Below are 23,115 nucleotides of genomic sequence, written 5' to 3' on the forward strand. Positions count from 1 at the left end.
TGTAAGTGGATCTGTGCAGTTCAAACCCATGTTGTTCAAGGGTCAGCTGTAATTAAATGCTAAATTTAATTACAGACTCCAGATGCCTAAGTCTTTTAGAGATTTGGTTAGAGAAAGCTTTACATAGTAGGTCAAATTTGAACTCGGCTTTGAAGGAGGGAGGATATTCTATGTGAAAAATAGAATAAAATAGCATAATTTAGCACAATAAATTGGCATAAATAAAGGTACTGGAAAAGGAGTAAGCCTGGGTTTTTACCGATGAGGTAGTCTGGAGAACAACCTGATAAGATGGGTCAGCATACTTAGGGAAATGATGAAAAATAAGGTTGAACAGTTGAGTTGGGGCCAGATTAGAGAAGTCTTTAAAGCCTTATATAATGATATAATGCAGTGATGGAAAGCCATTAGCAGTTTTTAAACTCCAAGCAGTGTTATATAATGAGAATAGAGTTTTAATTAATATCTGTTCCTTTTCTGTCCTCTGAATGAAATGAACAGTGTCTCATAAAAACATGACTGTGATATTGCTTTGATCAAATACATTACATTTACTTAAAGATTAGAGTAAACCTATTCCTCTACCTTCTCTTCTTTTAGTTCCTTAATCTTTGTTCATAAAACAATTTTAAAGTTAATAATTTTTATTGCTCTTCTTAGGATGCATTTCCTTTTTACTCCACTTCCTTTTTGAAATTACGCTGATCAAAACTAGGTAGAATCTGCTAGTAAGTTACTGCCAATGCAGAATTTAGTGGAACGATGTGCTTATCAGATTACTTTTTAATACGTGAGAGTGTCAATCTACCTTTTTTTCCACAGTAGCATTCTGTTTATTTTGAAAGCTGTTGACATCCAACCAACTTTTGGTATACATTATTTGTAGCTCATCAGGTTTCTATATTATAGTGTGTAATGTCAGTACATACCCTCCTCTCTTTTATCGTGACCATTTAAAAATTTATCAAACTCATTTAAAATGTTTCAGTCCTTCAGAGTATGACATATGTACCTCCCTCTATTTGATAGTATTTGAAGTTTCGATATATGAGGTAAATTTACTACAGAGAAGAGAAGAACCTTTTCTTTAAGAACCTTTTTCTTAATGCTTATTTTTTCCCTAAAAGGATGTGAAGAAGAAATAAAAAAGAAGATATGGGGATGTTAATAGAAGAGGGAAAGGGAAATAATAGAGTAAAGAAATTGAGAACAGACAATAATCCCCTCATAAATAGAACCCAAGGCTCAGAAAAAAATAGAAAAATAGAGAACTAAGATAAGGATTGAGTTAGAAAGAAGTTGAGTTTAAAGCAGTAAAAACAGTTTAAAGACACTCCAAAAAGACTAATGGGAAACTTTGAGCAATTTTGCGTAAAACACAGCTGTATCTGTATATCGTGGATTAGCATGCAGAAATAGACAAAAATGTTTATAGAATTCTGGCAAGAGGAATCAGTACAAATTTGGTGGAAGAAAATGATTTTATAATAAAAGGACACATTTTAAGTGTACAAGGTATCTTCAAGAATATTCCTTGAGTTAAATAGGGGGAAAGATTATAACAGTGAAAGCAAAAGGTAGACGTACAGAGGGCAGATGAGAATTGTGGAAGAGAATGACCCCCCCTTTTCTTATTTTTATTTTTAAATTTTGTATTATTTTTATATTTTCTTGGACGTGCTGCGCAGCATGTGGGATCTTAGTTCCCCGACCAGGAATCAAACCCGCGCCCTTTGCCTTGGGGTGCAGAGTCTTAACCACCAGGGAAGTCCCCCCTGCCCCACTTCTTTTCATGTGTACATTCTTCACAAGATTAGAGTATAAAAGTTGTTTAGAAAAATGACTGTACTTCTGTACGACAAAGTATGTTGTAGAGGAACTTTAGTTTTTTTTCTCTTTAGACACAGCTGGGATAGTACAGATAACAACATGCAAACAAGATATTTAGGTCTGTATGAAAACAGTCTGAATTGACAGATCTTATTTGGATTAGGACAGCAATAATCAGGAATAAAATTAGCAAATATGGAATTGGATAGTGGGATTATTTGTGCATTTGAAAATAAAGGTTATGAAATGTATAGAAAGGGAAACTACTTCACATGCAGTGAAACAAATGCAAAACCTCTCAAAAGCGGACAATTTGCCAAAGGTAGATAAATTAAGCTTAGGATAGAAAATACTCAGAATGTGATAAAAGTGGTCTAGGAGCCTCAGCTTCCTTTCTGTGGGGATGCCAGGTTATACTGAGAATGGTTAGAGGATTTTTTTTTTTGATAGTGCAAATGGAAGCAAAATGATCAAATCTGTGAAGAGGGTAAACGCTCCTAGTGTCTTAGCTGAACTGTCGAGATTTTAAAGATTGAGTAGAAACCTCAACAAGCAGTTTTAATGGAATATGGACCAAATGAGAAATGACACAGGTAATGATACAGGAAACATTAGCCATGCCTTTTTTCAAAGGGGAAAAGAAGGAATAATAAATAGTAGGAAAGAAGCCTACTGACATTACTCAGTTCTCAGTATAAAATATTTGTAGGAATGTTTTAAAGGCAGGAGGGCCAACAAATGAGCCGAGAAGGTTTTGGGTTTTTTTTTTTAGTGGAAGAAAATAACTGATTAGATAAAATCATTGCTTTTGACTGAAGAAGCCATGATTGCCTTTCAAAGATGTTATCCACATATACCTGAGAGAGGAAGATTCAAAAGTTATTTGCTGAATAAAAATAAAGTAAGATGGCATACTGTACCTAGTTTCATCTGATGGGTATCTTGACATCTCTCTTTTTTGCCAGTACCCAAGGTATGACAAATTTCCCAAGATAAACTATATGCTTTAACTTGCCAGTAGCTATTAAAACTTTAAAAGTATATGTTGTTGAAACCAACAATTCCACTTCTAGGAATACCTCCCACAGATCTACTCACACAAGTAAGTATATGTACAAGGAAGGTCATTGCAGCATTGCTTGTAATAGCAAAAGTTGAGAGACCAAAAGTGAGGAATGGATGAATAATTATGGTAGACCCCATACCCCATGAAATTCTGTGCATCCACTAAAAAGAATGAAGTAGATTTGTGTGTACTGAGACAGAGGGCTGTCCGTGTTACACACTCAGGTGAATTTGTGTGTGTGTGTGTGTTTTTGTGGTACGCGGGCCTCTCACTGTTGTGGCCACTCCCGTTGCGGAGCACAGGCTCCGGATGCGCAGACTCAGCGGCCATGGCTCACGGGCCCAGCCGCTCCGCGGCATGTGGGATCTTCCCGGACCAGTGCACGAACCCACGTCCCCTGCATCGGCAGGCGGACTCTCAACCACCGCGCCACCAGGGAAGCCCAGGTGAATTTAAAAAATGCGTAACAGGGGACTTCCCTTGCGGTCCAGTGGTTGAGACTCCGCGCTTCCACTGCAGGGGCGCAGGTTCTATCCCTGGTTGGGGAACTAGGATCCTGCATGCTGTGCGGCCCGGAGGGCCCCCCGCCCCCCAAAAAAAGATACGTAACAGTAAGTGTAGTATCCTACTTTAAAAACTCCTATATGCATATGTGTAGAAAGTGGCCTGGAAGTATATATACTAAACTGCTAACAGTAGTTACTCTTAGTAAGTAGAAGAGGTGGACTTTACTTTTCTATTTTTATCCTTCTGTATTTTTACAACAAACATATATCTAAAATTTTTAAACCTGAAATTTATCTGAAGGAGAAAAAAGCCAAGCCTTTGGGAGCCAACCTTTTCCCCCCAAACCCTGGTTCAATTCCTCTTCTCTCATCTTGGCCTGTACAGTTTACCACAAGTAAGCACTATAGGCACAATTTATTTTATTATTGAGAGTAGGTTCACAAGTAAAGTTCCTGGTTTCTAGTTAGCTTGTTACAAAATTCAAGTTCTACATGTTGTTGTTGTTGTTGTTGTTGTTTTCGGTACGTGGGCCTCTCACTGTTGGGGCCTCTCCCGTTGCGGAGCACAGGCTCCGGACGCGCAGGCTCAGCGGCCATGGCTCACGGGCCCAGCCGCTCCGCGGCATGTGGGATCTTCCCGGACCGGGGCATGAACCCATGTCCCCTGCATCGGCAGGCGGACTCTCAACCACTGCGCCACCAAGGAAGCCTGTTGTTGTTGTTTTTAATACCAAGTGGTGGCTTCTGGGTAAAGTCTGGTTTGTTTGGTCAAGCATTAACTGAACATTTGTTAAGTGCCAACTGTGTTCCAAGCACTGGGGAATTCAAACATCCTAGTCCCTCAGCTCTTCTACCTGATGGTTCCCTCCTCCTCAGTGGCTTGGCCATCCCATCCCCAGCCCCAGTGGTCGCATTCAGGACTTCCCAATTCTCGTATGCTCACCTACGTTTGAAAGGCAATCCCCTTAAACTTACTGCAATTTAGACTCCATACGTGAATTTTCAAAAAGCCACTGCCTACCTTCTCCATGAAAATAGTTCCCTAAAATGGACATCTCTTTTTACCTCTACTTCTCTAAATAACAAGAACAGGAGATGATTTAGCAATGGAGAAGGGAAAATATTGAGGGGGCGCGGGGGTGGGGAAATGTTTGTGTTTACAAAGGAAAAGGGGCATTTGTGAAAGAGTTGATATTTGTGAACAAAAACATATGTCAATCACTGTTGGAGAGAGGAAAGTATGATACATAATCCTGTTCTAAAGTATATGTATAATGTATAAATATTTTTGGAGTAAAAATATTTATATCTCTCTCCAGAGAGAAAGTGGCTGGATCACATTATCTCTTTGAAGTTCTAGTTCTGTAGATTCAAACATTTTCTTTAAAAAGCAATTTAAAAATTATGACGAGAAGATGTTTAGACTAAGATTTATATTATACATATGTGCAGGATCACTATTTCTGAAACTGCATTCTTCAGTATGTCGTGCCTTTTGCTTCTTAAATCCATGAAACACGACTTTAAATAAAAGTTTTATTTGGGGTCATTAAAATAAGAAGGGGATAGAATAATCCTTGCTATTAGTGCTTGTTGTATTACATTATTATATTACATTATATTATTAGAAAGTAATTTGTAGGACTTCCCTGGTGGTGCAGTGGTTAAGAATCCTCCTGCTAATGCAGAGGACACGGGATTGAGCCCTGGTCCGGGAAGATCCCACGTGCCGCGGAGCAACTAAGCCCGTGTGCCACAACTACTGAGACTGAGTCCACGAGCCACACCACTGAGCCCGCATGCCACAACTACTGAAGGCCGTGCACCTAGAGCCGGTGCTCTGCAACAGAGAGAAGCCACCGCAATGAGAAGCCCGCGCGCCGCATGGAGGAGTAGCCCCCGCTCGCCGCAGCTAGAGAAAGCCCGTGCGCAGCAACGAAGACTTAATGCAGCCATAAATAAATAAATAAACAAACTAACAAATAAATAAATCTAACTAGTAAGAACCTACTGTATATATTAAAATAAATAAATAAATAAAAGTAATTTGTATGAGTATCTTCATGATTTTTTATAACAGTACATTTCCATTTTTGAAACTACAGACTCCATCTTGCAAAAATCTTTTTTTATTCTCCATTTTTTTATTGTGATAAAATATGCAGACCATAAAATTTACCATCTTAACCATTCTTAAGTGTACTGTTCAGCAGTATTAAATACATTCATAATGTACATCCATTACCACCATCCATCTCCAGAACTCTTTCCTTCTTCACAAACTGGAACTAATTCTGCACATGGGAAAAGAAAGTGTACATGGTAATTTTTTTTTCAAAATACTGTGAGAGCCAATGGTTATATAAATAAGTGAATGTATATACTCTTTCCTTATTTGTTCTTAATCCAAATTAATCTTAATTTTATCTTTTTTCTACAGTGAGTTAAATATATATTGCCACATAGCAAGTAGGCTGTTCAGTTTTTTCTTCTTCTGAGTCATTATTCTACTGGCTTTATGTTCCAAATATATTCCCCACACATTAATACGTCAAGAGAATTCTAGCACACAGAGATCTGTATTCCCATTTTACCTTGCCGAGCGGCTCATCTCATGTTCTTGTTGTAGGGGTTTGACCAGCTCCGACTTGAAGGGTTGCTCTGTGACGTGACCCTGATGCCAGGGGACACAGATGACGCCTTCCCTGTGCACAGAGTCATGATGGCCTCTGCTAGTGATTACTTCAAGGCTATGTTCACAGGTAGCTTGCCTTTCTAACGTTAAAACAGTATGAAAAATATGTGTTTAAATCCTTGTATTGGTAAAGGAAGATTCAGTTCTTTTGGTCAGTGTCTTTACAAGAAGAAAGAGGAGTTTCAAAAGGAATAGACACCCAGTATGTACAGTTGTGGGTGGCCCTTTTTTAACCTGGAAAATGGATGTACCTTTCTTATTCTTCTGTCCACCTTTATCTCATCGCTTTGCTTTCCCAGACACATATCTGAATGGGCCATCAGAGATGAATACAATCCCCACTAATACAGTCTCTAATCCACCAAAAGATCTGAAGTGACAGGAGAACATTTTGGAAGCACTTGCATCGTATACCACCTCCATTAGTATAGAGATATTCCTTTTTAAGTACTCTCTTTTAACTATAAAATATGCAGAAACCTGACTCTGATACAAATGCTGCACAGAATAAAATTTCCCTGATTTTATCATATCTAGTTAGCAGCAGAAGTGAGTTTGACCTTAATTAAATTATCCACGGTCATTTAATGGAATGTCTTTTTATTTAAGGTGGAATGAAAGAACAAGATTTAATGTGCATTAAGCTTCATGGCGTGAGCAAAGTCGGTTTAAGGAAAATTATTGATTTCATTTACACTGCAAAGCTTTCTCTTAATATGGACAACCTTCAAGACACACTGGAAGCTGCCAGTTTTCTACAGATTCTGCCGGTTTTGGACTTCTGCAAAGTATTTCTCATATCTGGGGTAAGACATTTTCAAATCAAATCTTTTCCTGCGGTGGACTCCGTCATAGCCTGTTTAGAGTAGACTCATGAATCTGTTGTATAGACGTGAAACTCTGGCCATTAGAGAGAGGTGTCATGTTGTCTATGGTCTAGAAGCAGGTCGATGGGAAAATATTACAGGTGCATTTTTACAAAATAGAATCATTTAAGAAAAGCCTTCTGTGTAATCAAGTGACATTAGACAGTAATAGTGTTTGATAACGATATATTCCTTAACCTGTTTGTTAACGTTACGTATTATAATTTGGTTTTATTCACCTTAATGATTTTATACAAACAGGTTCCTTAAATGGAATTCTGTGGGAAAGTAATCTGAGGTTCTAGAAGTCTTTTAAGATAGACTCAGTCATTTTTTCTTCCTTTAAATATGGGAGTTGGATCCTGAGAAGAAGTAACATCGATGTGTAAATCTGTAAGGATATGAGTCTTGATTCTATAGAGACACATCACCTACTGAGTCATTTTCAGCCTTTTTTAATAGATAAAAGAGGGTACATACAACCACCAATCAGTGAACTGCTTACAGTCACCCGCTTCCTGAGGACGGTGCCTCATTTTAGTTGAGACCCTTAAATTAATAACACTTGATGCTTACACTTATCGATTCTTAACATTGCTTTGCACTGATCTTAGCAATACGTGGTTGTCCTGAGCCAAACTAGGTACAGTGCCATAATTTCCTTGGAACTAATCACTAACCATAGACACTGTTGACCTATTGTACTTATCACTTAAGATATTCGTTGTGATCAGTTCCTTAGTTTGAAAGAAAAGAACCAAACTGGGTGAAGCATGATTTGTGAAGTTATAAAAATATACACGTCAAAATAACAGTATTAAAAAATAATTTTGTTCTAGATAACTCTATTTAAAGCAAGTTTATCTCAAGATGATATCATAGTAATTTTGCAATATTGACAAATTTCCTGTAATTCGAATGTTGGTTCCTTAACCTCCTTGAAGCATTTATTATAACTATGTTTTTGCCCTTTTGAAAATTTCTTCGTTTTTATAAACACTCAGTATTGTCTTAAAGGTTACGTTTTTCATTCCTAGTGTCTCTGCAGATATCCTAAAGCCCGTTTCTAAAGGAGAGACATGTCCCTGACAAAGCTTACTTGTGCTATAGTTTATGCCAACACTCTTCGTTTTAGAACTATCTTGCCTATGAGCTTTGAGGAAACAGCTCTTTCCTTAGTACCATACTATTTACTTGTCTTTCATCCTGTTTGCTTAGGATATGTCTATGTGATTGTACGTTGGAAATCTTCCCTCTCAGAATCCATGCTAATTTTTGAGAAAAGTTGGTGGATTATTAGTTTAAGGATTATATAAAATCCAACTTTTCCTTTATCCTTCTTTCATGAATTCCATATCTTAGTTAAATATTCAGGCTTACTCTATTACCCCTTTCCTTCTCAGCAGTCAAATGAATCAGGAAAAACAGTAGCCCTGGGTGCCTTTCCTCTGTATAAGAACTGAAAGTTTCAAGATAATATAAATATTTTTCAAAGGTAGATTTGTTTTTATTTCTCCCACAAGCTAAGTTATTTTAGATAATTTTAAAATATAACAGCCTCATGATTGTGTGCTTAACCCAAATGTTTTGAGGAAATAGGTTTATGTTTTTAATGATATAGTAGGATTATAGTTCATATAACCAAAACACTACTTGGGTTTGAGCGTCTAGAAAGAAAAATTAGCTTCGAACACAGTTCTTTTGTATCCGTACTTAACCATTTGTGTGGATGAAGAGGAGCAGTGGTACATAAAATGTGAGTCAGCAAATCATCCACTAAGCATTTATATGTTAATTTCGAATGATAACTTTCAATATGATAATAATTGACAGATACACACTACTATACATAAAATAGATCACTAATAAGGACCTACTGTATAGCACAGGGAACTCTACTCAGTACTCTGTAATGACCTACATGGGAGAAGAATCTAAAAAAGAGTGGGTATATGTATAACTGATTCACTTTGCTGTATACCTGAAACTAACACAACATTGTAAATCAACTAAACAATAAAACTTTTTTTAAAATTAAGGGCTTCCCTGGTGGCGCAGTGGTTGAGAGTCCGCCTGCCGATGCAGGGGACATGGGTTCGTGCCCCGGTCCGGGAAGATCCCTCATGCCGTGGAGCGGCTGGGCCCGTGAGCCATGGCCGCTGAGCCTGCGCGTCCGGAGCCTGTGCTCCGCAACAGGAGAAGCCACAACAGTGAGGGGCCCATGTACCACAAAAAAAAAAAAAAAAAAAAAAAAGAATACACCTGCCAATGCAGGGGACACGGGTTCGAGCCCTGGCCCGGGAAGATCCTACATGCTGCAGAGCAGTTAAGCCGGTGCGCCACAACTACTGAGCCTGCGCTGTAGAGCTCACGTGCCACAGCTACTGAGCCCGCATGCCACAACTACTGAAGCCCACGCGCCTAGAGCCCCTGCTCTGCAACAAGAGAAGCCACTGCAATGAGAAGCCCGCGCATGGCAACGAAGAGTAGCCCCCGCTCACCGCAACCAGAGAAAGCCTGCGCACAGCAACAAAGACCCAACACAGCCAAAAATAAAAATAAATTAAAAATAAAATTTAAAAATAAATAAAATTAAAATTAAAAAAATAAAATGAACAACTCTATATTGCTTAAAAAAAAACACACACAACAACCAATAATAAAGCCCCACTTGCCTTTGGTGCGATAGAGACGCCAGTTTTCTATAAGGGAGCATCAGGCTCAATAGAACAAGAACCCCTCCCCTCCGACCTTTGCCTTCCTTTGCAGTAATACTTTTATCTTAGGGTTGTAATTAGTATTAGAGTTTATAGTAGCTGGTACTTTTGTTCTTGCTGAGTGATTTTCTTGGTACTTATAGAAAAGAGGAGCATGAAAAGAAAACAGAAGGATGACAGTGAAGGATATAAAGCAGAGTAGGTAAAATTTTCTATAAAACTAAAAACATTTACTGTCATATATCATGGGGATAATGGAAATTTACCTTTGTTTAGTTACATACCTACAAAAGTTACATTAGTTTTTGTCTTATGACACTGCATAACTACAGCATGCTAAATCCCATGCAGCCACTCCCTGATTTACAAACAGGTTGTGGTCAAATTTTTTGTTTACCATTTGTTTGCCGTTTGGAATTTGTAACATCTAGCGTTTTCCCCACATTATTACTGTTATGAAGGATTACAGGCTAGCTCGTAGAGCCCAATTTAATGTAAGGTTGCTGAAATAGAACATTTGTAATTGAGGTGGAAATATTACAATTTAAATTTAGTTATACAGAATAAACAGAGCAGAATGAAGGTAAGCAAGAAACCCTTTTCTTTTTTACATAAAAGCATATTTAATCAGAGAATGAAGCTGCCCCTGTGCTTTAGACTTGGTGTAGTCTTTCTTTAAACTCATTTTTTTAAAGTGCTTATTTTTTTTCTTGATACAGGTCTATCATTGGTTCCACCTGTACATTTATTGTCACTGATCAGGTTGGGGGGATCACAATGAAGTGCAGAGACGTTTATTGAGGTGACTGGGGTAAAGAGTGGGAGACCTTGGAAAACAAGGGAGGTGCATTTGTGGGAGAAAAGGCAACAATGAAGGGAATCAGAAGAAGTTATTAGAAAAGACGGCTTCTTTTGCTATAATGTGATGACAGCAGCACGAAGCTTTGGGAATGTTCCTTTTGACGTAAGAATTTCCTGTATAGTACATATATTTCATATTCCTTCTTTAATCTAAATTGGATTTATCCATTAAGATTAATTAACACGTCTTTCCAGGTAATGCTTTTGGGGAGGTTCAATGCAAATTAAAGAAAAAATTGTATAGATAATTTTACAACGAATCAAAACTGTTTCCCTCCCCACCAAACCAGTCTTGTTTTCCTTATTGCTAAGGCTGATATTCAGTAAGTAGTACCCAGATACCGGTTGTTTATGATCGAGCATCTATTCTGATTAGTTGGTACTCAAATATTCTAAATATCATCCCTGCATATAACTTTAACCAGCCCATTCTTGCCCATCTGCCATCTGGGACTCTGGAGGGAAAGAAGAATCTCAGCCTGGGCCTAAACCAATTTACGCCCCCAAAGACCATTGTGATCACTAATACTGCAACCAGCAGAGGAAGTGCATTCAAAGTGAAAAGGAATAAGAAAATTGGCTTCCCCAAGCTGGACACACCATCAGTATTCACCTCGAATGGCACTCATCATCCGAAGAGAGACAAGACTGGGAGAGAAAGGCTTTAGTTTTCTTATCATCCCTTTGTTCTTCTAACCAAAAGGTCCCTTCCTTGTGTCCTGTGATGTTCTCACCTGTGGAAGGAGGCCCAGGAGAAGATGCCTGTTATATCCTCGACCCCCAAAAGTAGCTTGTTTGATCTCTTCCCAGTCTTTTTCTGTGGACGTGCTTTCTCTCTCTGCATTGGTTGTACTTGATGTCAGGCTGTCATTTTAATAAACTAGGTAGCGCTAAGGAGAATTTGGTACACTGAATATCTGAGGAGTCCCCCCAAATTTGCCAGCTAATTTCTTAGTGTTTGCTCTCCCTTTGAGAGTACAAAAGCAGATACTCATTTGCTTTTTTTTTCCTAAATGAGAATTTATTTGTATAAGACACTGAATTTCAGCAACATAACATCACAGATTGCTGATGAAAGCTGTCATTAAAGTATCAAATTATGTTAATCACAGCTGAAAGCTGTCATTAAAGTATCAAATTATGTTAATATTGCAGCAGTGAATACCAGGATGTTAATGACAATTGAGAATTATGATGCTTAGGACTGCCTTTAGGATGACCATGAAGGTTGCTTGATTATAGTAGAATAATTTATAGTAATTTATATCAAGGAAACTTAAATGTACACTTGATTATTTTTAAAATAATGTCATTGGTTCTCATAAGCAGTTGAGAAATTTTGTCCTTTTTTGCTTCTCTATCCTTTAAAACTCTAATATAATTATTTGGCTTAACTTCTGTAATGACTCTTTTGAATTTTGGCCAGGGTATATATTCAGATGAAATTAGAGTTCTTTCTACTTATGAGTTTGGGTTTTTTGTTTTTTGTTTTTTGTTTTTGCGGTACGCGGGCCTCTCACTGATGTGGCCTCTCCCGTTGCGGAGCACAGGCTCCGGACGCGTAGGCTCAGCGGCCACGGCTCACGGGCCCAGCCGCTCCGCGGCATGTGGGATCTTCCCGGACCGGGGCACGAACCCGTGTCCCCTGCATCGGCAGGCGGACTCTCAACCACTGCGCCATCAGGGAAGCCCGAGTTTGGTTTTTTTAATAAGCTTTAAATTCATGTTTTATATTTTAAAATGTAATGTATTCTATTATGTACATGAATTGCATTGTATGTTATATTAATGTACATATTCATTATTTAATATTGTCTAGGCTAAATGATCAGGACTATGCAAGCTGAAGCACTTTTAAGAATTATGACTGAGAATGCATTAAAATGAACTATAATTGAATAATCCTGTATCTTTCCAAAAATTGTTTACCGCTATTCCGTCATTTTTGATCTGTTTATATTGTTAACTGTTATTCTAGACTGTGCTTCTGCGATCCTTATAGCCTACAATTAATATTTTTAGCTTTGATTACATGCACTTCATAAAAATTAATTTCCTATTACATATTTTTCTTATCTGAGTCTCATTTAAAATTAATAAGGTTCTAGTAATTTGCTACGTTAATTCAGCAGATATTCTATTTTTAGTTGTATCTATCATCACGTCTTTAATTTATATATTGTTGATAATTGTAGTATTTAACCTTTGCTATATACCTACAGTGTGGTAGCTATTGTACATGAGCTATAGAAAATACTTAGTCTTTGTATCAAGAAGATGACAATTCAGAAGTTTATGAAATACCATTCTCTGGTGATTTTTTTTTAAAGGAAAGAGTAGGCAGCTATCTATATTGACTGAGTAGTCTGTCAAGGATTTTCCAGTCCTGTGCATTTGTATATCTGATATATAGAAGGGATTTTCCAAATGCCCTTAAATACAAGGTAGGTTTTTTTATCCTATGTTTTAGTAACTGTTTTCTTATTGAATGAAACCGAAGAAGGAAAGAGGAAGGAACTAAATACCTTGATCCCAGTTCTAAGTTACACAGTTTGGTTTCCGTTAATCTTGGTTTGTATTATATGCTATAAATTTAGATTTAAATTTGGTGACTAACAACCAATGCTATCATTTTGCCCATTTAAAATATACATTCTTTGTTGTTTTTATTTGTAATCATATCAGTAATGATAAGAATCTGCATACTTAGGAAATATATTTGTGTTTTCATCAACTTTTGCTTATCCATATTAGCAAACATCTTCAAAAATGAAAATTGGGACTTCCCTGGCGGTCCAGTGGTTAAGACTCCGCGCTTCCACTGCAGGGGGCGTGGGTTCAATCTCTGGTTGGGGAACTAAGATCCTTCATGCTACGTGGCACGGCCAAAAAAAGAAAAAAAAAAAACAGTGAAAATTACCCTTGCTCTGGGGAAAGACTATGTCTTACTTACCTTATAAGGTGGACCTACTACCCCAAACAGGAATCCCTTCCACCTGGGGTGATTTGGGCAATGAGGCTTTAACTGTAACTTCATTTACACAACTTAAAATTGTATGAGACACCAACCTGCCACTCCTAAAAGTGGATTAGCATGTATTTATTATTATTATTTTTTTTTTTTTTGCGATACGCGGGCCTCTCACTGCTGTGGCCTCTCCCATCGCGGAGCACAGGCTCCGGACACGCAGGCTCAGCGGCCATGGCTCACGGGCCCAGCCGCTCCACGGCATGTGGGATCTTCCCGGACCGGGGCATGAACCCGTGTCCCCTGCATAGGCAGGCGGACTCTCAACCACTGCGCCACCAGGGAAGCCCCGTATTTTTTATTATTAACCAAGGTACTGAACAGTATTAAACTGTGGATTTCAAAAGGCCCATAATTTGTTAATTTAGTTTTCCTGGTTCTTTTGTGTTACAATTTATTTTAGGTAGTTTTAAATACATAGCTATTAAGTATAATAACCATTTAAAATCGTTGATGGTTTTTGTGAAGCAAATAGGATGCTTAAAAGAGTTCAAATTCTTCTTGAGTAATAAATCTGTGAAAATAGCAGCGTGTGTGTGTGTGTGTTGGCCTTAGAGCTTTCAGTGGTATTATATCATAACTGGGCTGTTACTTTATGCAGAGGAGTCATTTCAGCTTTTCAACAGAAAGATGATAGAAGGATCAGCCAGTTTTCTCTTAAGCATCTGCCGATCTGTTAATAATACAGTTGCATCAATGAGGTTTATGTAACATTTGTGAACATACACCCTGACAAAATTAAGAAAAAACATTTGAATCCTTTGCCTTTGACCTGTCTCTGTGTTTGTATACACACACACACACACACACACACACACACACACACACACACACACAGGCATTTGTATGGTAGGCTTGTTTTTGTGACTTATGCTTTACATAATATTTGCTGATATGATTTTCCTATTTTCATTTTGGACCCACCATTTATTAGAGCACTGAAAAGACTTCCTGCTGAAGATAGGCCTCTCCATAGCTTCTCTCCTTTTCATGGCGTCCGGTTTTGGTATATTTTACTCTGTGCTGGGGAAATCTCGGGGGGCTAACGTGGACTCCAGGCAGAGCTACAGTATGCTGAGAGTAAGAGGGTGGCTAAGGAGAACTGTGGTGCCAGCCATCAGCATACATACCAAAAACTAAACAAAAGGAATGATTTGATGTGGAAACACCCATTCCAGCCCTCAAGAAGGTGATTTCCTTGCTTCTGTTTAAACATAAATAATATGGAGAATAACTTCACCCTAGGAATAATGGCCCTATGAAATTATCTTCACTATATGCAATAACTTTTAAAGGAATTAAAATGAATCATAGTGATGAATGAAGCCTGTTGACATGAAAGAGACATTTAGGGATCGGGTACTAGAATTTTTCTGTGTGTGGATCTGCTGGCTGAGTTCCTTTTAAGAATCATGACTGAAAAGTGGATTGAGATGGTTCATAATAGAATAACTTTCTATTTTTCCAGAACTTCCATCTGGCCAGAATTTTCTTAGTATTTGGCTGGGGGTGGTGAGAACACATTTTGAGGAGAGAAGAGTAATTATTTTGGCCATAGTCAAGTTATACCATTGTTTCTTAGAGTAACTTTCAGTCTAGTGACTTGGAATGAGCATTTTCTTTTAGTCACCTTTCTATTGGATTAGGTAAGGGTAGTTTGTGAATTCCCTTTAAATCGTTAATATATGGAGAAAGGAAGCTTTATTTGCATCTATATGGGCAGTAAAAAGCGTATTTACTCTCATTCTAGTACGGGTATTTATGTATCCAGGCGTGAGTGCCATGAAAGTAGTTGGGTTTTAATTTTTTGTAATTGGCTTAATAGGTCACTTTAGACAATTGTGTCGAAGTTGGGCGGATTGCCAACACCTACAATCTGACAGAAGTGGATAAATACGTTAACAGTTTCGTCTTGAAGAATTTTCCTGCATTGCTGAGCACCGGGGAGTTCTTGAAACTCCCTTTTGAACGTCTTGCCTTTGTGCTTTCCAGTAATAGCCTTAAGCACTGCACTGAACTTGAGCTCTTTAAGGCTACCTGTCGCTGGCTACGCCTGGAAGAGCCTCGGATGGACTTTGCTGCAAAATTAATGAAGAACATACGATTTCCACTGATGACACCACAAGAGCTCATTAATTACGTGCAAACCGTGGATTTCATGAGAACTGACAACACGTGTGTGAATCTCCTTTTGGAAGCCAGCAATTACCAAATGATGCCATATATGCAGCCAGTGATGCAGTCAGACAGGACTGCCATTCGGTCTGACACCACTCATTTGGTTACACTAGGAGGAGTGCTGAGGCAGCAGCTGGTTGTCAGCAAGGAATTGCGCATGTATGATGAAAAGGCTCACGAGTGGAAGTCCTTAGCCCCCATGGATGCCCCAAGGTACCAGCATGGCATTGCCGTCATTGGAAATTTCCTGTACGTCGTTGGTGGACAGAGTAATTATGACACAAAAGGAAAAACAGCAGTTGATACAGTCTTCAGATTTGATCCTCGATACAATAAGTGGATGCAAGTTGCATCTTTAAATGAAAAGCGCACCTTCTTCCACCTAAGTGCCCTCAAAGGATACCTGTATGCAGTTGGTGGGCGAAATGCAGCTGGTGAACTGCGTAAGTGTGTGCACTTCTATTAAGCGTAGAGACGAATTTCTTTACCCCCAGATTCTTGTCAAATCATAAAATAAGCAGTTTTGTAACATCAAAGACCAAAAAATGTAGCCAGGATTTATTTTAAACTGTTTTTCTTAGAAAATATCAGAGACCATCTGTACGCCTTATCTGGGCATACATTGTTGGCCATACTACGAATTATTATCTTACAAATATATCAATATGTTGCAGAATGTTTTACTTGTGCAATATCTATGGTTTTCATCTTGAAGGTTCAACTAAAAAGTATGTTCTGCTAATTTAAATTCTAATAGTATCTTGGACAGAAGTTTGGCATGTTCCCTCATTTTCCATTTTAAAAGCCCACATAATAGTTTACTGAACAGGTTAAAATTCTTCCTTACAGAGCACGGACTTTTATAGTTGCTTCTTTTACGTAATCTGTTACCTACCACAGGCCACAGAGTAAGATGATTTTCTTATCTACTAAGTGTTCAGAGTTCAATATTATCCAGAGTTTATTTACTGTGAGTATTATGATAGGTAACTATTAGTCTCAAAAATCATTCTCTCTTGGTGAAATACGAAACGGTTTTCTTCACTGTAAACTGATCTGGTAAGCTTTATTATTTGATGGTCCCTTCCTCCTAATCTAAGATCAGCGACAAGTACAGTTAACATAGACCAATACTTTGGCTACATAAATTAACACTAATTTTGATATTTTAGATAAAATTGGAACAAGGTGGCTGTCCAAGAAGTCAGAAAGACCACATTTTATGTCATGTGTTACATATCTGTCATTACCATCATTGTTTGGTAACAATGGGTAACACCCATCTTCCTTTATTCTCTGTTCGAAATAGAGTCCCTGTAGTTGAACGGTATTCCAGGTTCCATAATGCTGGGGAAGTTTAAAATATTGGCATTGGCTCTGGATAAATTCAGAGTAATTATCAGAATCTTTTTCTTCAGTATTCTAAAAAATAAAAGGTAGTCTAATGGATTTGAGAATAAGCAGTTTATTGGAGACAAAAAGAGCTGCTCTCAGCTCTTAAACTTTTCAGCTTATCAAGCTCTTTCTTGTTCGTGACATGGTCTTTTTTTTATATATATCCTTATTGGAGTATAATCGCTTTACATTGTTGTGTTAGTTTCTGCTGTACAACAAAGTGTATCAGCTATACGTATACATATATATACCCATATCCCCTCCCTCTTGAGCCTCCCTCCCACCCTCCCTATCCCACGCCTCTAGGTCGTCACAAAGCACCAAGCTGATCTCCCTGTGCTATGCGACTGCTTCCCACTAGCTATCTATTTTACGTTTGGTAGTGTATATATGTCCATGCCACTCTCTCGCTTTGTCACAGCTTACCCTTCCCCCTCCCCGTGTCCTCAAGTCCATTCTCTAGTAGGTCTGCGTCTTTATTCCCGTCTTGCCCCTAGGTTCTTCATGACCACTTTTTCTTTTTTTTTTTAGATTCCATATATATATGGAATACCATCTTTGTTTTTCTCTTTCTGACTTACTTCACTCTATATGACAGACTCTAGGTCCAGCCACCTCATTACAAATAACTCGATTTCGTTCCTTTTTATGGCCGAGTAATATTCCATTGCATATATGTGCCACATCTTCTTTATCCATTCATCTGTCAGTGGACACCTAGGTTGCTTCTGTGTCCTGGCTATTGTAAATAGTGCTGCAATGAACATTGTGATACATGTATCTTTTTGAATTATGGTTTTCTCAGGGTATATGCCCAGTAGTGGGATTGCTGGGTCGTATGGTAGTTCTATTTGTAGTTTTTTAAGGAACCTTCATACTTTTCTCCCTAGTGGCTGTATCAATTTACATTCCCACCAACAGTGCAAGAGGGTTCCCTTTTCTCCACACCCTCTCCAGCATTTATTGTTTCTAGATTTTTTGATGAGGGCCATTCTGACCAGTGTGAGGTGATACCTCATTGTGGTTTTGACTTGCATTTCTCTAATGATTAGTGATGTTGAGCATCTTTTCATGTGTTTGTTGGCAATCTGTATGAGTGACATGGTCTTAATGTTACTGATGTTTCCTACCCATTTTTTTTTTCCCCTTTGTTGTCACAGTGAAATTTTTTCTAAGGCCAGACTTTCCAGATTGTTGGACTAGCTGTCAGGATCATGAACCACACAAGTTTCCCAATATATTTTAATAATCAGACTTTTAAAAGCACTTGACACATTAATACCCTTAGTGTAGAATTGTCATTTCCTCAGTCAACCCACACACATTATTTTCATGTTATTATACTATTTTAAATTTATGGTGTCTGGAAAGAACCAGAAGATGCAAGTAGTGACTTGACACTTTCTTAGAAAAACCACTTATGTAAGTTCATCTTTACAAGTTTACAAATTATAGGTCATTAGCCCTGGCAGTCAGTGGTCGTTTTGAAACTTCTTTTCTCTAAGGAAATAGCTCCATTTTTCAGTCACTGCTTGCTTGGTAATGTTATCACCTCTGTTAATATGCAGCTATTAAGTTTTCAATATATTGTTCCTAATATTTATATTCTGAGAATTTATCATCTTCAGGCCAAGGAGAGTTGTTATATAAGACTGAGGCGCTAGAGGCTTCCTTCTTCTGACTTAATCCTTACCCTGTTTGAGTTCTTCCCACGTTATGCTCAATTGGAAACAAGAAGTAGACTACCCCGTTGGGCAAGCGGCTGGCTTCCTTGCTCATGACCTTCAGAAATCACCCCCTTAAAGTCTTATTAAAAACAGTCTTCTGTGTTTCAGTTTGAAAGTGACAGGATACAAGAGAATCATGCTTTTCATGAGCTGTTCCTAAATTTGTAATAACTGTTTGATTATATTTAGACTTTAAAAACACAATCGCCCAGAGCTTAAACCTAAGGATAATGATTTAAATATTCTTAAAAAATACTCCCCGTCTAGATGGTAAACAGAGATCCATTTTTATCTTAATTCATAAACTGTGTTTTCACAAATAAATGTATGATTATAATATAGACACAAACCCTCAATACCGAAGGACAACTATAATTCCATTTGGAGGGCAACTATTTGATATTTCTTTCCGTTTGAAAGTTTCTCCTAGAATCTATAAGCAACTAAGCTTTTGTAGAAGATAATTGCTTCCCTTAAAATCAGCATACCCAGCAAATCCATTCTGTGCTGCATATTTGAAGTTAAAATATATTGGAAGTTTGTTTTAAAAAATCACGTGATTGACTTATTAAGCACACTCCAATATAGAGTCTTGATTCCAGGAGAACCTTCAGGCCCCAAAGAGTCATTATATAAAACCAAGTAGCAAGCAGCTTCGTTTTGTTTGGTTTGGTTTTCCGCCTGACCCACGCTACCCCTTTGAGTTCCTCCTATTTTACACCCATGTGGGGATATGAAGTAGGCGGGTCTGTCTTGTCACATTCTGTATCGTTGAGGTAACCGATCGTGATGTAACCACCCTGATTACCTCCCCAAAGAAGAACATGAATGTGTTCTTCCGAATTCTGTTTATAATGTTTCTCCTTGTGTAAATAAGAAGAGGATATGTGTCAGTTGCCCTTTGTAATTTTCTTAGACCCATTAGTTTGGCAGAATAGTAGATTTTGGTTCTAAAGAAATGCTTGCTTATACTTCTGAATGTTCCAGCGAGGCAGAGTTTTTAACATTTCTCATGTTCCATAAGCGTTTTTTAATGGCATCCCCTCCCTCCGCCCCACACTAACATCTGTTGTAATAACATTCCATCTTAACTGATTGTGTTGACGTAGTCATATGTCTATGTAAATAGAGAAGGGGAGTAGGAATGGGTGTCAGGAAGACGGGATTGATGGGAAAATCATTTCACAGTTTAACAGGTTCATTAGTACCAGTACACCATTTATTCTTCATACACACAATAACCATTGCCTGCATATAATGATGAAAAGAAAACAGTGGCAGCGTTTGCATGACATTTTAGATCATTTTAATGCATTTAACCTTTTAAAATCTTGCCATGGAGTGTATGGACCCAAGCCCATAGTACATAAAAACGATACTGTTAGCGTGTGTGTGAGCCTGGCTTATTGCTGAGATATAATTCCTTAGAAATGCTACTTTCCTTTGACACTGGGTACAGTGGGAAACTGGGGAAAGCTTAGAGTAGCTGTCACTTAAGTGAAAAAGGGGTCAGTTATTTCTGGTATCTTTCAAAATTGTCATATAAGAAATTGATCTTCCATTGAGGTTTTCTGTATTGAGGAGAAATATGACAGCTCAGATATCTTTCACTTCAGTTAAATAAGTCAGGATTTCAAATAATGAAATAACTTATAGAAAACGTGTTAGATTTTTCCAAATAAATGTACAATAAAATTACTGAAATTTATCAAATGCATCCATATCCCTTAATGGATTTGCAGTTTATTAAGCGACATATTACCAACTGGCACTCTAGGATTCTAGAGACCATCCCCTCTTTGTGGGAGCCATTATTGTCCAAATGGTTTTCTTCAGGACTAATCTCTTTCCTAACCTCAAATAGCAAGTAAATTCCACGTCATCCCTTGTGCGCGATTCTGAACTCCAGTGGAATCACCTGAGAAAATAAGAGTCCCTGATGAGTAATGTGACATAACCAACCGAAGTGCAATTCTTAAATTAGGGAGGGTCTCTAATTTAAATACTAGGCCACCAGACTACTGAAGGTGGTTCTCTAGAATAGGGATCAGAAAACTGATCCCTATTGCCAGAAAGGAAATCTTTTTGGCTTTGCAGGCTGTAGGATCTCTGTCACAACTAATCAGCTCCGCTGTTGTATTATGAAAGCAACTATAGACAATTTGTTTATAAACAAATGAGTGAAGTTGTGTTCCCATAAAGCTTTATATATGAACACTGAAATTCGAATTCCATATAATTTTCATATTTCACAAACTATTCTTCTTTTGATATGTGTTTCCAACTCGTTAAAAATGTAAAAGCCATTCATATTTTTATCCTGTTGGCCATACAAAAGCAGACGACGTACTGGATTCGGCTTACAGGCTGTAGTTTGCCTGACCTCCCCTGTTCTAGATTTTCCCAATTACCTCATTACCATTCCTATCTGTCACAGACTGTGATGGACTCACTGCTTTGTGGCTCCAATTCCTTGATGCTCATCCCGTGTCCCCTCCCCCTATCAAGGTGGTTGGCACTAACATCTCATTGCCTTGTAAATACGGAAAATAGAACTAAGGGCATGTATCAATATATAGACTTGTTAGTTAGATATATTCTATTTTAAAACTAAATATATTGTTTTTACTAATAACAATCCTGCATGGAGACAATAAAGATTAAATGATGGGAAAAGCTAAAGGAGATGGGTTATCTAGCTGGAAGAAGACAAGTTTAGGGATGATGAACTATTATATACTTGTTGTGTTACTGGTGATTAATAGCCATCTTACATTTCAGGGACCCCTGTATGAGAAAGTATAGATGGATTCTTATAACCCCCATTACCAAAAAAATGCAGTTAACTCAGTGATAGAAGAACAGCATTATCTTTCTACATAGGAAAATTTTAATAATCGTAAAGAGTGAATAGCTATTCAGATTCTAGCTCCCTATAAAAGAATAAGAGGAAACTAATGCAAACTGCATCAGAACAGATTGAATTAGACGCAAAGAAAGAGTGTAACAGTCTAGAAATTTCAAAGGTCAAGGCAGAATTCTTCATTAAGAAAAGCACAGAACTGGAGTAAAAGCTACCTTTGACATCAAATAGATGGAAAGAAGTCTTTAAAACCCTTCTGATAGGATGTGTGATTAGACTACATTCTTTTATCGGATAAAACCCTACCATTAATGATATACATTCAGGAGGATTTTGCTTGTCGATTAGGCAAAAGTCATGCTGAAGGCAAATGGAACTGAACATTCAAGAAGACATCCAGGACTTCCCTGGTGGCGCAGTGGTTAAGAATGCTCCTGCCAATGCAGGGGACACGGGTTTGAGCCCTGGTCCAGGAAGATCCCACATGCTGCAGAGCAACTAAGCCTGTGTGCCACAACTAGTGAAGCCCGCACACATAGAGCCTGTGCTCCGCAACAAGAGAAGCCACCGCAGTGAAAAGCCCGTGCACCTCAACGAAGAGTAGCCCCCGCTCGCCGCAACTAGAGAAAGCCCGTGCGCAGCAACGAGGACCCACCGCAGCCAAAAATAAATTAATTAAAAAAAAAAAAAAAGAAGACATCCAGTGACTGAAAATAGTCACAAACAGTATTGGAGCAAACAATTTTAGTTTGTCATTAATTGTGGAAATAGCCCTTATTTGGGGGCAAGATTTTGCAGGATCTTGCTACCTGATGGGAAGGTTTAGAAGATATAGAGTTGGTAAGGGTCCAAGCCTGAAGCAATGAACAAAAATAACAAGAGATAAAAAAAGAGAACAGTTAAAAACCTTTGAAATAAGACTGAAAATTCAAAACTAAAGTAGAAAAGGAAATCAGTAAAGGGATACGAGAAGTGGTATAATACAGGTGTTGTTAGAGGAGAAATAAGTAGTTCATGTAGTGAATTTGATGAAATGAAGTTATTAAAGAGAGTAGAAAATTAATCTCTCTCTCTCTCTAGTTTTGCCTGTTCTCACATTACTGTTGTTTTCTTAAATAGGAAAACTGGTTCAAAGGATGATTCATCAATTAGGATTGCATTTGGCTACAAGTAGCCAAATTTTATTCCGGTGGCTTGATCAAATAGCCCCACTCAGTATCCTCCTGCTTCCGTTCCATTGCCTACAACTGTATCATATCATCAATTCCAGCTTCAAGGGAACCTGCTCATTTGAATTTTATTTTGAGTTGGGCACAGTGCTTTCCTGAGCAGTGTTGTGGTTCTGTTAGTAAGAAAAAAGCAGGGTTAGTGGAGACAAGCATT

General features: G+C 38.1%; 1 protein-coding gene across 1 annotated transcript in view; it reads left to right on the top strand.

Annotated features, from left to right (window-relative positions):
- The window catches only part of KLHL13 (kelch like family member 13), a 60,240-nt gene that overhangs the window by 32,150 nt on the left and 4,975 nt on the right, over window positions 1–23,115 (top strand). Inside the window, exons 3-5 of the mRNA XM_060002923.1 lie at window positions 6,032–6,164; window positions 6,707–6,903; window positions 15,395–16,190. Of these exons, the coding sequence (XP_059858906.1) occupies window positions 6,032–6,164; window positions 6,707–6,903; window positions 15,395–16,190 (1,126 nt within the window). The remainder of the gene's footprint in view (window positions 1–6,031; window positions 6,165–6,706; window positions 6,904–15,394; window positions 16,191–23,115) is intronic.

Source organism: Delphinus delphis, chromosome X (assembly GCF_949987515.2).
Source record: "Delphinus delphis chromosome X, mDelDel1.2, whole genome shotgun sequence".
Taxonomy (NCBI): domain Eukaryota; kingdom Metazoa; phylum Chordata; class Mammalia; order Artiodactyla; family Delphinidae; genus Delphinus; species Delphinus delphis.